Raw genomic sequence first — 16,187 nt, forward strand, 5'->3', positions numbered from 1 at the left:
AGTAACAGATGCAAACATGTAACTCTTTTGTATCGGTTGTGAATAAATAGTTGCCACTATTTAAGTTCCAACGCTCATAAATACATTAACAGACAAGGTAACATCCATAGATTGTAAACAGGACCAACTTGCAGGCGAGCTGCAAAACCTTAGTGAAGCATATTCTCAAATTCAGGAGACTTAATCCCAAGTGCATGCATCTGTAAAAAATATGATGAATGCAGTCAGAAAGCTGCAAGACATATGCCAAAACCTCCCTACAGAATTACACAAGTTCAGTCTAAGAGTAGATCAGTTAAGTTTAGAGTCAGAATTAACCAAAAAACAGATCGATAAGTTAACTGCAGATGTAAGGGAAATAACTGAAAAAGATGAAGCCGGGATGCTGGATAAGGGCAGCACCTTTGCTGAAAAGGTAGTGTCAGAATGCAAAATTTATGTACATACTGTAGAAGAAGCTCTAAAAGAGAAAGGAAGTCAACTTCTAGCTAAAATAGACTCGGGTTTAAAGTAAGCAGAGGAAAGGTTACAAGGCAGTGTTGCCAAGACTACTGACATTACAAAACAATATAGGAGAGAAAACAAACCTATGCTTTTAGAGATATTAGATACCTTCATTCGTTACCCACAATATGGGGTTAGTCCGTTTAAGGGAAATAGCGAAGGTTGCACAATGCAACAACACTTGCCAGCAGTTGCACCTGTCGAGCAAGTGCAACTGCCATGCACTACCCCACAAGCGAACATAAACATGCCTGTCACTGACAGCGTGGCATGTTTGTCAACATTACTTGCAGATGAGTGACTACTTAGGCATCGACAATTTCCAATATTTACTTCTGAAGGGAAAAGAACACACACTGTGGTCTTTATCAGAGCACTTAGAAATGTTTTACCTCATACGTGGACCAAAGCCCAGAAAATTAGATTTGTTGTTGGATACACACCGGGTGATATTCTGCTATGGACTATGGACATGGCGGGATGTTGCCACCATTATGAACAGTTTGAGAGAGCATTTGTGGATAATTATTGGTCTGAGGCCATACAAGACAGGCTCAGACGTGAAGTATTCAACCCAGTTCCATTCAATAGCAAGTATGGAAGCTTAATGGGCTATTTTGAAAAATATTTGAATAAAACCAGATACTAAAAGAACCCAGTGTCTTAAGTACACGTGCTGAAAATTTTGAAGGGCCGTCTTCCTGCCCACATTAGGGACATCTCATTGCCATCCTGGAACACAACACCGAATACTTTCTATCTGTACTGGACTCAATAGATTTAATATATGAAGAGAGACCAGTACAACCCAAGCCTGTTAATACGCCGATAGTGTCACAGATATTTGCGGACCAACAAGTAAACAACGGATTCATAGTACAACACGGATGACAACCTTACCCCACACCGGCATATGGTAATGGTAACCACAATGGCAATGGAGAAAGCCATAAATACAAAAGTGGATGTAAAAGAAATTGGCAGAGATTTAGCGAAAACAACTACAATGGATGAATAGCATATGACCGGCCTGTACAATATATACAGACACAAGCTACCAGCAATAATCAGCCGATCGCTTGGCAAATGCAAAACAATAACATACAACCGAATAACCCGCACACAGCGGAATTTGGCCAGCAAAGTAACACACATATGATGAATAACACGCAGAGGCAAAGAGAATTTCAGTTGAGAGCCTCTTAGGACACTAGTTGGCGTAACCAAACACCAAGGGTCAACATAGTGGAAGTTGTGCCCAACCCAGAGATCAATGCCACCACGACGCCAGAAAACTTGAACCGGTCATGGTAGGCCCCCATTCTGTGACCTTGGAGGGGAGAGGGGGGCACGAGCTTGATCGACACTTGCTGTATCAGATACAATCAATGTATGTATACCCCCAAAGTTGTAAATATGCATAATAATTTTACAATTAGGATGCTGGAATATCACATTCCAAAATTTGTGTTGTTAGTTGATAAGGAAAATTTTTGTTTGTGTTTTTTCTAATACGTCAAATGTGTAAATGATAAGGTGAGTGGATGTAAAAAGGAAAATTTTACTTTTATATGTCTAGATGTGATGATACTTTAAAAACACAATGCTTCACCTTGCGTGTAGCCGAGTTGTAAATGAATAAACGGACTTGTGAAATGCACGGTAGTGTGCAAAACACTACACAACTCTCTGTGACGTTAGTGGTAACAGAGCAACACAGCGCATGCACATTGGGGAGAAAGCTAGTCAACCAACCGCAAGCATGTGCACGCCCGACAGACAGCTGAAAGTGTTGGAGCACCCAAAACAAACCAAATTACTCAAAATTTCTGTAGTGTCCTTTCCAAATACTATACACATAACAAAAAATTAAAACTACAACTACAAAAATAAATTTATCCCATTCACTTGCTGACATGCCATTATCATTGCTTATAGACATTACAGTCTAATTGTCATATTGTCTAGCACATTTTGTTAAATCAAAATTTCGTTACATTATCAATTCCAATTAGGTGAGTACACATTTTTCTCTCGTATGGTTTTACATTCTTTACATAACATTCATACAATAATGGATTAATTTTCCTTTTATGGCATAAATTAACTTACAGTGACTTCTTGTTGGAGCATATTTATCAATTTCAAAGAATTGAAGAAGTAAACAATAGATACAACAACAATTCTACATGCTGCTTAAATAACTGTGTGTGGCCTCACCTCTCTAGCATTCTCCAGGATAGATCTACACACTACAGGGTTGAGGAAATTTAATGGAAAGGCAGTTATATGCTCAGTTACGCCTCATTACTAGACCTAACTGTGATCCCCAGAACAAAATAGCTTGTTGTTTATAAACATAATGCAAACCTGACGATACCAATAGTACTGAATACTTATTCAGTGTTTAAAGTGCACCTCAATATTTACTTGTTATGTTCATTGTATAAAGGATAAACGTTTCATATGCTGAGGTATACAGAGTTGTATCATCAATACTACATGTTATGTACAATGAGCATAAAATAGTGTATAATAAGTAGCAAACATATATAAAAATTTCAATGAAAATAAGGTGTTGGGACACTTATATGGATAGTCAACGCTCATAGTAGTTAGGTTTCGACCCCTTGATTATTTGGTAGTGCTCCACCTTAGTTCAGCATCGTGATATGCGACGTACTGGAACTGTATTCTTCTACACACATTTTCGCATTATCACATCCATACATATCATAAACTTACAACTATATTTACTTGCAGTGCAGTCCTTTCTTAAGTTTATATGGTACCCAACACTCGACAAGCATTTATCTTTCTTCACTTTAAGATGTGCCGATGCATCGTTCCCCGGAAGAAAAAAAACTTAACAGTAACTTAAAACTAAATCTTCATAGATAAGCGCACAGTGACTTAATGGTCACTAATACCTCTTTCATATATTTCACCATGTATTCACTTATTTCAGTGTGCAGTCGTGCTGCCACAAATTTAGTATCATGTGTGTGTCGGTACTTGCCTTGTAAATCTAAAAGATAAAGTGTATTATAAGTGTGGTGTGACCTCCTATTCCATTTGACACTTATATTGCACTCGCCCGTTTATCTGCAACAAGGGTTTTCTGGTCCCTCAATTATAATTAATGTGTGTACTTTCAACACTTAAATTTGTAACTATATAGATATAATGTACATAGTAGTGCAACTTTAGTAAATATTTCATAGTTTAGGATCCCTTTCCATGTATATAATCCCTTAGCTTATCTCTCTGTGTGTATTGTGTGGATAGTCATAGTTGTAGAATAGGCTCTCCATTAATTTTCTATTTCCCTTTGTATGCAACAGGCTTTATAAATGTCAGTGCAGGCTGAAGCTCATAGGGTTGTTTTGTTTTGGGTGCTCCAACACTTCCAGCTGTGTCTGTTGTGTGCGCATGCACTTGCTGTTGGTTGCCTAGCTTTCTCCCCAATGTGAATGTGCTGTGTCGCTCTGTAACCACTAATGTAATGGCGAGTTGTGTAGTGCATTGCGCGCTATCGTGCATTTCACAAGTTCGTTTATTCATTTACAACTGGGCTACATGCAAGGCAAAACTTTGTGTTTAAAGTATCATCGTATCTAGACATACAAAAGTAAAATTCTTCCTTGTTACATCAACTTACATCATTTACACATCTGACGTATAAGAAAAAACAAACAAAAATTTTCCTTATCAACTAACAACATAAATTCTGGAATGTGATTTTCCAGCATCCTAAGTCTAATATTATTATTCATGTATGCAACTTATAGGGTACACAGCCCTTCTTCAATATATAAACATTCGCAAGTCTTTGTGTGGGTAAAGGCCCTTGTCTTTACCAGTGTTCATGTGTGCGCCAATCTGAATGCTCCAGGGTATGGGACTTTGGTAATTATGTATTGTCCAGTATTATAGTAATTGCCACTTACGGTTCAGTTTTCAAATTCTTGTGGGTTTGGGATGTGTTCTATGTAACACCTTTTGTCCTATGTTAAACTGTGTTGTACGTTTCATCTTTCTGTCGTAAATTCCTTTCCTATATTTAGCCCACATTTCAAAGTTGATTACTGCTTGTCATATTTTGTCATCCAGTGATAATTCCGGTATCGTTATCTTGGGCAAAGGTTTTTCCCATTCCTCATTTGGTGTAAATCCAGTTGATGTATGGGGAAGGTTGTTAACAACTTGTAAGAAAGGAGTGGCATATTCTATCCACTTTGTATGTTTATGAGGTATATAGGTCCTCACAAACCTGCTGAATTCCTTAAACACCCTTTCTATGTGGGACACCTTGGGATGAAATTTGGATACTAAAATGTGTTTGATTTGGTTGGAATCTACAAACTCTTTCCATTTACATCCCACAAAATATTAGGCATCTGTTAACATGACTTTTGGTTTTCCTACACTTGCAAAATAATCCTCTTTAATTCGTCTTATAATTGAACTAGCTGTAACTTTCTGTACAGCATACAGTTTTACGTATTTAGTAAAAATATCATACAGGCCTACTATATATTTTACTCCCCCTTTACCTCTGGGATAAGGTCCAGCCACATCTAACGATACCTTTTGTAGAGGTTTCTTAGCCACAATGTGATGTAGTTCTATCTGTTTGGAGATGTTAGAATGTTTTGCTGTCTGGCAAACAAAACGCTTTCTTACCACCTGTAGTACTCTTCGACTAAGGTTAGCTATTTTATCAGTGCATTTTGCAGTGACATAATGGCCCCAAGTATTGTGTGTGTATAAGATAAAATCATCCACATATTCCTCTGGCAAACACACATGCCATTGTTCTAGTTCGGGAGGGTTCCTATGGAACAGAACACCTTTGTGAATAGTGAAGAACCTTTTTATTTTTCATCACCATTATGTGTAAGTTTTGCTCTTACATTACTCCAGCGTGTGTCTAACTGCTGTAATTGCTCCATATGTTTGCACATGTGAATACAGTATGGTCTGAGTGTTTTGTCCTCCATCAACATAGCTCTTATTTCACCCTCCTGCTCTAAAAGATTGTTGAATTCCTCTAAGCCTTTTGGTAGTTGAGAAAGAGCATCAGCTATAATGTTTTGATTTCCTTTTATGTATACTATTTCAAAATCAAATTCTTGAAGACACACACACCACCTGGCTATCAATCGGTGTAGCAATTTACAAGTTAACAAAAACGAGAGGGACTGATGGTCACAGTACACTTTTGTGTGCTTACCCCAAATGAAATATTCAAACTTTTTAAAGGACCAAATCACAGCCAAACCCTCCAACTCTGTGGCTGAATATGAACATTCAGATTCGGATAAGGTGCAACTGGCGAAGCTAATCGCTTAAGGGATGAGATATCCCTCTTCTTCTACCATTTGAAAAAGGCATGCATCCAAACTGTGAGAAGACGCATCGGTGCATAAACAAAAATCTCTCTTCATGTCTGGTTGAGATAAAATATTTAATAAGGCTCGCTTGATGTTTTCGAAGTCTGTTTGATATTGCTTGTCGCATAAGCAAGGTCTGTTTTTCCAGAGAAGATTGAGTAAAGCATCACTGTTCATAAGTTGATTGGGGATGAATTTCCTGGAAAAAAAAATGACACTAGGCCTAAATATGGCTTTAATTGCCTCTTGTTTTGAGGAACAGGACAGTTCCTTATGGCATCAAGTTTTTTAGGATCTGGCGTATGCCTTCCAAAAAGATTGTCTCTCCTGAAAATTTTACCTTTTCTTGTCCGAAATAAGATTTCTTGAGATTTGCTGTTACTCCATATTCAGAAAAATGGCTCAATATTTGTTCAATTAATCGTAATTGTTCTACCCAAGTGGGTGTGGCGACTAAAAGTTTACCTTACTCAAAAGTTCGGACCCTAGCACTCTGTCAAGTGCAGAGATAAATACACCTGCACTGTATGTGTTGACAAACATAACTACGGGACTTCAAAGTTGTGAGTAACTTCAGTTTTACATCTATTAGTACTTCCCCTGATTAGGTCTATTACCAATAATTGGTTATTTACAGTGAAATAACATTGGCCTTTTCCTATATCAGTTTACACTTGGTACGTCCTAAATGTATCCATACCAATTAAACAATCAACTATTAATTTCTCTACTATCAAAAAATTGCATTGTGCAGAAAACTGTCCTAATTGTATGGGAATTATGTCTTGTATCTTGACTCCTTTCTAGTTCTGACCAGTGTCAGTTTGTACCTTGCAATTTTGCACTGACAGTGTGGGTATAAGTCCACGTTTCTTCAATTCTTTAAACAATCCTCGTAACATCAAATTAGTCGTAGCACCTGTGTCAGTCACAATAGATACATCAAGGTCGAATATTTTGGCTCTCTGTCAAGGTTTTTTTTTTTTTTGTGTACCCTCATTACCTTGATACAGATCATCTCTCACATCATTATCATGTTCTTATCTGATAAAGCAAGTCTCCACCAACCTTGTGCCCCCACTCCCCTCCAAGGTCACAGAATGGGGGCCTACCATGACCGGTTGAAGTTTTCTGGCATCGCGGTGGCATTGATCTCTGGGTTAGGTGTAACTTCCACTATGTTGACCATTGATGTTTGGTTACGCCAAATAGTGTCTTAAGAGGCTCTCGACTGAAATTCTCTTTGCCTTTGCATGTCATTCAGCATATGTGTGTGCTACTTTGCTGACTGAATTCAGCTGTCTGTGGGTTATTCGGTTATGTGTTATTGTTTCGCGTTTGCCAAGAGATTGGCTGATTATTGCCAGCAGCTTGTGTCTGTACGTATTGTACAGGCCGGCCATTCGCTGCTCACCTGTTGTAGTTGTTTTTGCCAAATCTTTGCCCATTTATTTTATATCCACCTTTGTATTTACGGCTTTCTCCATTGCTGTTGTGATTACCGTTACAATTACCATAGGCTGTGTGGGGGAAGGTTGCCATCAGTGTTGTGCTACGAATCACTAGTTTACTTGTTGGTTCACAAATCTATGTGTTTCTATCAGTGTATTAAAAGGCTTTGGTTGTACTGGTCTCTCTTCATATATTAAATCTATTGAGTCCAGTACAGATAGAAAGTATTCGGTGTTGTGTTGGGGTTGGCAATGAGTTTTTACCTAATGGGGGCAGGAAGATGGCTCTTAAATTTTCAGCACATATACTTGAGACACCGGGTTTGTCCAGTATCTGGTTTTATCAAATATAGCAGCTTAAGCTTCTATACTTGCTACTGAACGCAGCTGGGTTGAATACTTCATGTCTGAGCTTCTCTTGTCTGGCCTCAAACCAATACTTATCCACAAATGCTCTCTCAAACTGTTCATAATAGTGGCAACATCCCACCATGTCCGTAGCCCATAGCAGAATATCACCCAGTGTGTTGTTGTTGTTGTTGTTGTTGTTGTCTTCAGTCCTGAGACTGGTTTGATGCAGCTCTCCATGCTACTCTATCCTGTGCAAGATTCTTCATCTCCCAGTACCTACTGCAACCTACATCCTTCTGAATCTGCTTAGTGTATTGATCTCTTTGTCTCCCTCTATGATTTTTACCCTCCACACTGCCCTCCAATGCTAAATTTGTGATCCCTTGACGCCTCAAAACATGTCCTACCAACCAATCCCTTCTTCTAGTCAAGTTGTGCCACAAACTTCTCTTCTCCTCAATCCTATTCAATACCTCCTCATTAGTTACGTGATCTACCCACCTTATCTTCAGCATTCTTCTGTGGCACCACATTTCGAAAGCTTCTATTCTCTTCTTGTCCAAACTGGTTATCGTCCATGTTTCCCTTCCATACATGGCTACACTCCATACAAATACTTTCAGAAACGCCTTCCTGACACTTAAATCTATACTCTATGTTAACAAATTTCTCTTCTTCAGAAACGATTTCCTTGCCATTGCCAGTCTACATTTTATATCCTCTCTACTTCGACCATCATCAGTTATTTTGCTCCCTAAATAGCAAAACTCCTTTACTACTTTAAGTGCCTCATTTCCTAATCTAATCCCCTCAGCATCACCCGATTTAATTTGACTACATTCCATTATCCTCGTTTTGCTTTTGTTGATGTTCATCTTATATCCTCCTTTCAAGACACTGTCCATTCCGTTCAACTGCTCTTCCAAGTCCTTTGCTGTCTCTGACAGAATTACAATGTCATCGGCGAACCTCAAAGTTTTTACTTCTTCTCCATGAATTTTAATACCTACTCCGAATTTTTCTTTTGTTTCCTTTACTGCTTGCTCAATATACAGATTGAATAACATCGGGGAGAGGCGACAACCCTGTCTCGCTCCTTTCCCAACCACTGCTTCCCTTTCATGCCCCTCTACTCTCATAACTGCCATCTGGTTTCTGTACAAATTGTAAATAGCCTTTCGCTCCCTGTATTTTATCCCTGCCACCTTCATAATTTGAAAGAGAGTATTCCAGTTAACGTTGTCAAAAGCTTTCTCTAAGTCTACAAATGCTAGAAACGTAGGTTTGCCTTTTCTTGATCTTTCTTCTAAGATAAGTCGTAAGGTTAGTATTGCCTCACGTGTTCCAACATTTCTACGGAATCCAAACTGATCTTCCCCGAGGTCCGCTTCTACCAGTTTTTCCATTCGTCTGTAAAGAATTCGCGTTAGTATTTTGCAGCTGTGACTTATTAAACTGATAGTTCGGTAATTTTCACATCTGTCAACACCTGCTTTCTTTGGGATTGGAATTATTATATTCTTCTTGAAGTCTGAGGGTATTTCGCCTGTCTCATACATCTTGCTCACCAGATGGTAGAGTTTTGTCATGACTGGCTCTCCCAAGGCCATCAGTAGTTCTAATGGAATGTTGTCTACTCCCGGGGCCTTGTTTCGACTCAGGTCTTTCAGTGCTCTGTCAAACTCTTCGCGCAGTATCTTATCTCCCATTTCATCTTCATCTACATCCTCTTCCATTTCCATAATATTGTCCTCAAGTACATCGCCCTTGTGTAAACCCTCTATATACTCCTTCCACCTTTCTGCTTTCCCTTCTTTGCTTAGAACTGGGTTGCCATCTGAGCTCTTGATATTCATACAAGTGGTTCTCTTCTCTCCAAAGGTCTCTTTAATTTTCCTGTAGGCAGTATCTATCTTACCCCTAGTGAGACAAGCCTCTACATCCTTACATTTGTCCTCTAGCCATCCCTGCTTAGCCATTTTGCACTTCCTGTCGACCTCATTTTTGAGACGTTTGTATTCCTTTTTGCCTGCTTGATTTACTGCATTTTTATATTTTCTCCTTTCATCAATTAAATTCAATATTTCTTCTGTTACCCAAGGATTTCTATTAGTCCTCGTCTTTTTACCTACTTGTTCCTCTGCTGCCTTCACTACTTCATCCCTCAGAGCTACCCATTCTTCTTCTACTGTATTTCTTTCCCCCATTGCTGTCAATTGTTCCCTTATGCTCTCCCTGAAACTCTCTACAACCTCTGATTCTTTCAGTTTATCCAGGTCCCATCTCCTTAAATTCCCACCTTTCTGCAGTTTCTTCAGTTTCAATCTGCAGTTCATAACCAATAGATTGTGGTCAGAATCCACATCTGCCCCTGGAAATGTCTTACAATTTAAAACCTGGTTCCTAAATCACTGTCTTACCATTATATAATCTATCTGATACCTTTTAGTATCTCCAGGATTCTTCCAGGTATACAACCTTCTTTTATGAATCTTGAACCAAGTGTTGGCTATGATTAAGTTATGCTCTGTGCAAAATTCTACAAGGCGGCTTCCTCTTTCATTTCTTCCCCCCAATCCATATTCACCAACTATGTTTCCTTCTCTCCCTTTTCCTACTGACGAATTCCAGTTACCCATGACTTAAATTTTCGTCTCCCTTCACTACCTGAATAATTTCTTTTATCTCGTCATACATTTCATCAATTTCTTCATCATCTGCAGAGCTAGTTGGCATATAAACTTGTACTACTGTAGTAGGCATGGGCTTTGTGTCTATCTTGGCCACAATAATGCGTTCACTATGCTGTTTGTAGTAACTAACCCGCACTCCTATTTTTTTATTCATTATTAAACCTACTCCTGCATTACCGCTATTTGATTTTGTATTTATAACCCTGTAATCACCTGACCAAAAGTCTTGTTCCTCCTGCCACCGAACTTCACTAATTTCCACTATATCTAACTTTAACCTATCCATTTCCCTTTTTAAATTTTCTAACCTACCTGCCCGATTAATGGATCTGACATTCCACGCTCCGATCCGTAGAATGCCAGTTTTCTTTCTCCTGATAACGACGTCCTCTTGAGTAGTCCCCACCCGGAGATCCGAATGGGGGACTATTTTAGCTCCGGAATATTTTACCCAAGAGGACGCCATCATCATTTAATCATACAGTAAAGCTGCATGTCCTCGAGAAAAATTACAGCTGTAGTTTCCCCTTGCTTTCAGCCGTTCGCAGTACCAGCACAGCAAGGCCGTTTTGGTTAATGTTACAAGGCCAGATCAGTCAATCATCCAGACTGTTGCCCCTGCAACTACTGAAAAGGCTGCTGCCCCTCTTCAGGAACCACATGTTTGTCTGGCCTCTCAACAGATACCCCTCCATTGTGGTTGCACCTACGGTACGGCCATCTGTATCGCTGAGGCACGCAAGCCTCCCCACCAACGGCAAGGTCCATGGTTCATGGTTGTGTATCCAACAACAAATCTAATCTTCTGGGCTGCAATCCAGGTACAAGGTAAAACATTTCAAAATGCTCTGATAAAGACCACAGGGTGTGTTCTTCTCCCTTCAGAAGTAACTATCGGAAATTGTCGATGCCTAAGTAATCAATCATCTACAAGTAATACTGACAAACACGCTGCGCTGTCAGTGACAGGCATGTTTATGTTTGCTTATGGGGTAGCACATGGCAACTGCGCTTGCTAGACAGGTGCAACTGCGGGCAAGTGTTGTTGCATTGTGGGTAGCCAGTGAAGGTATCTAACTTCTCTAAAATCATAGATTTGTTTACAGTCTTAAGTTGTTTTGGAATGTCAGTAGTTTTGGCAACACTGCCCGTAACCTTTCCTCAGCTTCCTTTAAACCAGAGTCTATTTTAGCTAGAAGTTGACATTCTTTTTCTTTTAGAGCTTCTTCTACAGTATGCACATAAATTCTGCATTCTGACACTACCTTTTCAGCAAGGGAGCTGCCCGTATCCAGCATCCCCTCTTCAGCTTTTTCAGTTATTGCCTTTACAACTGCACATAACTTATCAATCTGTTTTTTTACTAATTCTGACTCTAAATTTAACTGTCCTACTCTTAGACTCAACTTTTATTTGTGTAGGTAGGTTTTTGTGTATGTCTTGCAGCTCGCTGACTGCATTTGTGACTTTTTTACCAATGCATCCACTTGGGATTGCGTCTGCTGAATTGAATATGAGAATATGCTTCGCAAAGGTTTTGCAACTCACCTGCAAGTTGTTCCTTTTTACAATCTACAGATGTTACCTTTTAGATTAACATATATATAATGCAGGACGTATCTACAATTATTTCTTGTTTTAGTAATTTAGCGAGCTCCATGAACTTACTGGATAATTCATCAGATAATTCAGTGTGTATAGTTTTGCTCACCTCACTGAACTGTTGACTAATACTATTGTTAAAATCCTGAAGTGGCTGATTTTGCTGTGCAAACTGTTGTCCTATATTTTCCTGATGTCTTGTGAACTGCTGTGTAAACTATTGTATTATTAGTTGCATGACTTGTGTCAAATTGTGGGTGTCACTAGTATTTACATTGCTTTTTCAAACTGTTTTCTGCTCTTGTGTTTGTGACATAGTGAGCAAATAGTCAGAGGAAGTTTCACTGTCGCGCAATTCAGTTTCACTATTTGGAAAAATGTATCCCAGTGAGAACTGAGAAAGTGTGTCATTGGGCATCATAAAAGTGTCATCATGATAAGTTATATCACCACTGTCATCAATTTTTAATGGTGGGACACCAACCTGGTTGTTTTGGTAGCCATCGGCCAGTTCACAAGTTGGCCCATTACTTTCAACTGTTGCCAAGCTTAGATTTCTGCCATCTTGGCGTATTGCATTTTGTAATGAGTTTTCAACAATGGCCATTTCCGTTGACTCCATTGTGTACAATGTTTGACAAAATTATGAAAAGAAAGAATAAATTTTAAACATGAAATTTTGTTTGTATCAGTACTTTTAAATTAAAGCTGATTTATATGTGTATTCATCACTAATAGACCTGATTATTCTCTGATATAGTCTTACAGAATTTGAATGAATTATTTTGCACTTTAATGTTGACGTTACACAAAGCTTCGTATAGAAATGCTCTTTCCGTTAAGGACATTAATTGGAAGGAAAAGAGATTATTTACTGTGAGAAGGACGGCGCCATGTGCAGCCTTACATACAGCAAAGCAGCATCCTACCTTTACCGCTGAAGTCAGCATTCCTGGTGTGCCTCGTTTGTAGGCAGTATTTAATTTTAATTTGGTTCTTCACGTTGTTAATAGTTCCAGTCTTACGGACATGTAACACATGCAGCAAAGGCCTCATTAGTTTCTTGTAACGATAAAATGGATCCCTTATCTCAAAATTTTTTTATCTCAACAATTGAATGGTCTACAAAATTGTTGAGGCTTTCGTGGCCACTTGTTGACAAACTGCCTATTGGCTTCTCTTCATATTCCACTCGGCACTGTCCTTTGAATCGTCGCCATTGAATAGTTGCTGATGGAATAGGAGAATAGGGGGTCCTGCATAAAATATAACATATAATGGAAACTGATTAAAAATTGCTGATTAAATGATTAAAAATAGAATATTTGAAAGCATAATTGAAAAAAATTTGGGAAGTACTCATATCCTGAGTGAACTTTAGCTGGCATTAATATCAAAGACCTTCAATATTCAATACATTATTAGATTAACATTTGTAAATTATGTTCATCATTTTCTTTTTAGCACTATTCTGTGTAGAGATTGGTACGACAATATGACAATACTGGTTCCGGATCGCCACTCTTCTGCTCACGCAAATTATTCTTGTTAGCTTCATTCTCCTGATGCAGGATTCTCGGTGCGTCACGAAATAATGAACAGAATATTACTGTGCAAATAAACTTTGCTATCCTGATTACTTTCTATAATTCTTTTTAATGTACAATTGGAATACAAGGGAACTACTTTGAAAGGGACAATATCATTTTTTTTTTTAAAAATGAGAACTCTGGTAGATAAAAAATCAGTCATTACTTTTCTCTCACACCTCATGCAAGACAATACATAATATTTATCAGGTCTATGTATGCTTTGCCTGTAAAGGTTTTAAATTCTACTGCAAGCCTTATTTCCAGAGAATATCCTCCAGCCGAAATACACACTTATCTATTAGACTCAATGCATTCAGCAGCTGAGAAAGAAATTTACAGTATTACTGTTACACAGAAAGTGGTTGAAAACATTCGCATTGCAATATTTTAGTAATGTCTGATATGTATAATATCTGTTAACTATATGAAATTCTACTGATAGATAGTTATTGGCACATTTTATCATAACAACGTCTGAAAGAGGTATCGGTAAAAATAGAAGACTGGATGAACATATTTGCTGTCTTACTGGCAGAGAGCATTAGCAAGCACATTACTTTTAACTATGAAGTTTATTTTAGCAAATGTTCACATACTTTCCTTAATTATTACACCAGTTTCCATCGACTAGTCATTACTAATAGCCTATAAATACTTCCTGGCTGATGGCTTTGTCAAAGTGTGCTACGAGTCAACATTTCTACAAGTCTTCTACTGGAGGACTCTAGAACAAGTCTCATGGAACTTCTGACTCCTCGCATGCTTTGACGCAGCCACTGGCCAAGAAATATTTATGGGCTATTGATAATGACTAATTGGGCCAAAACTGATATAGATATTAAACAATTTATGTGAGCACTTACTGAATAAACTTCATTGTTACTACCTGCTGCTGCTGCTGCTGCTGCTGCTGCTGACATGCCAGCACGAACTTGATCCATTGTCTTTACTCAAGAACAACATTATTTCTTATTTTTGCAGCTCACCGATGTACAGAAGACACGCCATCATTTCCTAGTATGGCAACATTTTTTGCCTATAGCACATTTTCAACAATAGTTGATTCTATACTACTTCAGTAACCTCCTCCACCTCTTCCTAAATATACACGTCTAAAGCTTTACATTCTTTCTCCATTATCCTATTGAGAGATGATATCACAGAAAAATAGGACAGTGACAAATTATGTATGAAATCAGTTTCTTAAAAATATGAAAGTTCCCAATAAAATGGGTGACTGTGTAACAATTGGCATTAACAAATTGATACTACTACTTTTTACTTAGCAAGAGAAATATTGCAATATGTTATTAAAAACCATCATGTTAAGAAATCCAAAGAACAGATTCTTCACTTGAAGGACTAAAAGTATGGGGAGCTAAATGCTACAGAATTTAATGACTAATGAACTTAAACTTAATTACTTATTGTGTATTTCTGAATCATACATACTACACTGCAGGACATGTTGGCTACATTGTTCTTGTTAATATACCCTGGTCATTTAATACTTACAGTACATTTTAATTACAGAGGGTGTCCGTAAATTATGAAGCACTTACTTTTTGAAAGCAAATTGTACATCATATATTGCTCCAACTTTTCCCTTTAAGTAGGGTATACTTGCTGTAAAACCCTTGGTGCGTGGTGTCAAATGATGCTTTAATTCAGGCAAGCCTTTTTCCCTTGCAAATTTGAGGCTATTTACATGCTTTTCTGGTGTAAAACGTGTCCCTTCAGCAGTCAGCAATAGCTAAAAAAAACAAATAATAAACATGCTCAAAATCCTAATTCTGAACGAGCCAAACACAATGCCGCCGGGATAAGAATCTACAACAGAACATTTTCTATTGCAATACAACTGCACACCTGCTAAAACAATCCAGCTGTACATTCAATAAATTTCCACGCATGATATAAACCATGTAAAGTTCACAAAGCACATCTGCTGCCTGTAAAAAATGGAGATATACAGTACCATGAAGAAATGTGACAAGCTGTGCTCAGTACTCTCACTTCCGATTCGAGGTGGTGTGCCAAATTTCATAAACATCAAGCATCACGACAAACACATTCATGTATCAGTCTGAGAGTGAGTATGGCATCAATTCAAGGTAGGATATGTTATACTACTCACAAACTTAGATTTGATCTCATCCGCCCTGTGGAAAAGGTTTTTGCTAAACTTCCTTCTGAAGCAGTTTAGGATGTTAGAAGGGAAACATGATGTGCTTTAAAATATGCCAAAGCAATGAAACAGAACATCTTAAAACAAGAGGCAGTGGTCATGCAAAACTGAGGATTGATGATAATGTAATCTTTCCAGTAGACAAAGGCAATGCAGGAAAAGATGCAGTATCTACCTATAGAAGATACATATACTAGAGAATGGTGATATTTCTCGGACATGTTTATCGGTAGGGTGAAGTTACAAAGGCTAAGAGGTATTGGAGATGCTGGAAAAAATTACAGAGAGCCATGTACCATGCAAATGAAAGAGTGCCTGATCCAATACAATGGCTTATGGAATGAGCCTTGGGTGACCACACAGTCTTCAGGAATCAGTCCATCAGTGTTTCTGATGAAGAAAATTAAGGC

The 16,187-nt window shown here is 38.3% G+C and overlaps 1 protein-coding gene across 2 annotated transcripts in view; it reads right to left on the reverse strand.

Annotated features, from left to right (window-relative positions):
* The window catches only part of LOC126203618 (1-acyl-sn-glycerol-3-phosphate acyltransferase gamma-like), a 75,963-nt gene that overhangs the window by 17,138 nt on the left and 42,638 nt on the right, over positions 1-16,187 (reverse strand). For both annotated transcript variants that reach the window (XM_049937988.1, XM_049937989.1), the window contains exon 5: positions 15,152-15,342. In XM_049937988.1, coding sequence (XP_049793945.1) covers positions 15,152-15,342 — 191 coding nt within the window. The remainder of the gene's footprint in view (positions 1-15,151; positions 15,343-16,187) is intronic.

This window comes from Schistocerca nitens, chromosome 9 (assembly GCF_023898315.1).
Source record: "Schistocerca nitens isolate TAMUIC-IGC-003100 chromosome 9, iqSchNite1.1, whole genome shotgun sequence".
In the NCBI taxonomy this organism is placed as follows: domain Eukaryota; kingdom Metazoa; phylum Arthropoda; class Insecta; order Orthoptera; family Acrididae; genus Schistocerca; species Schistocerca nitens.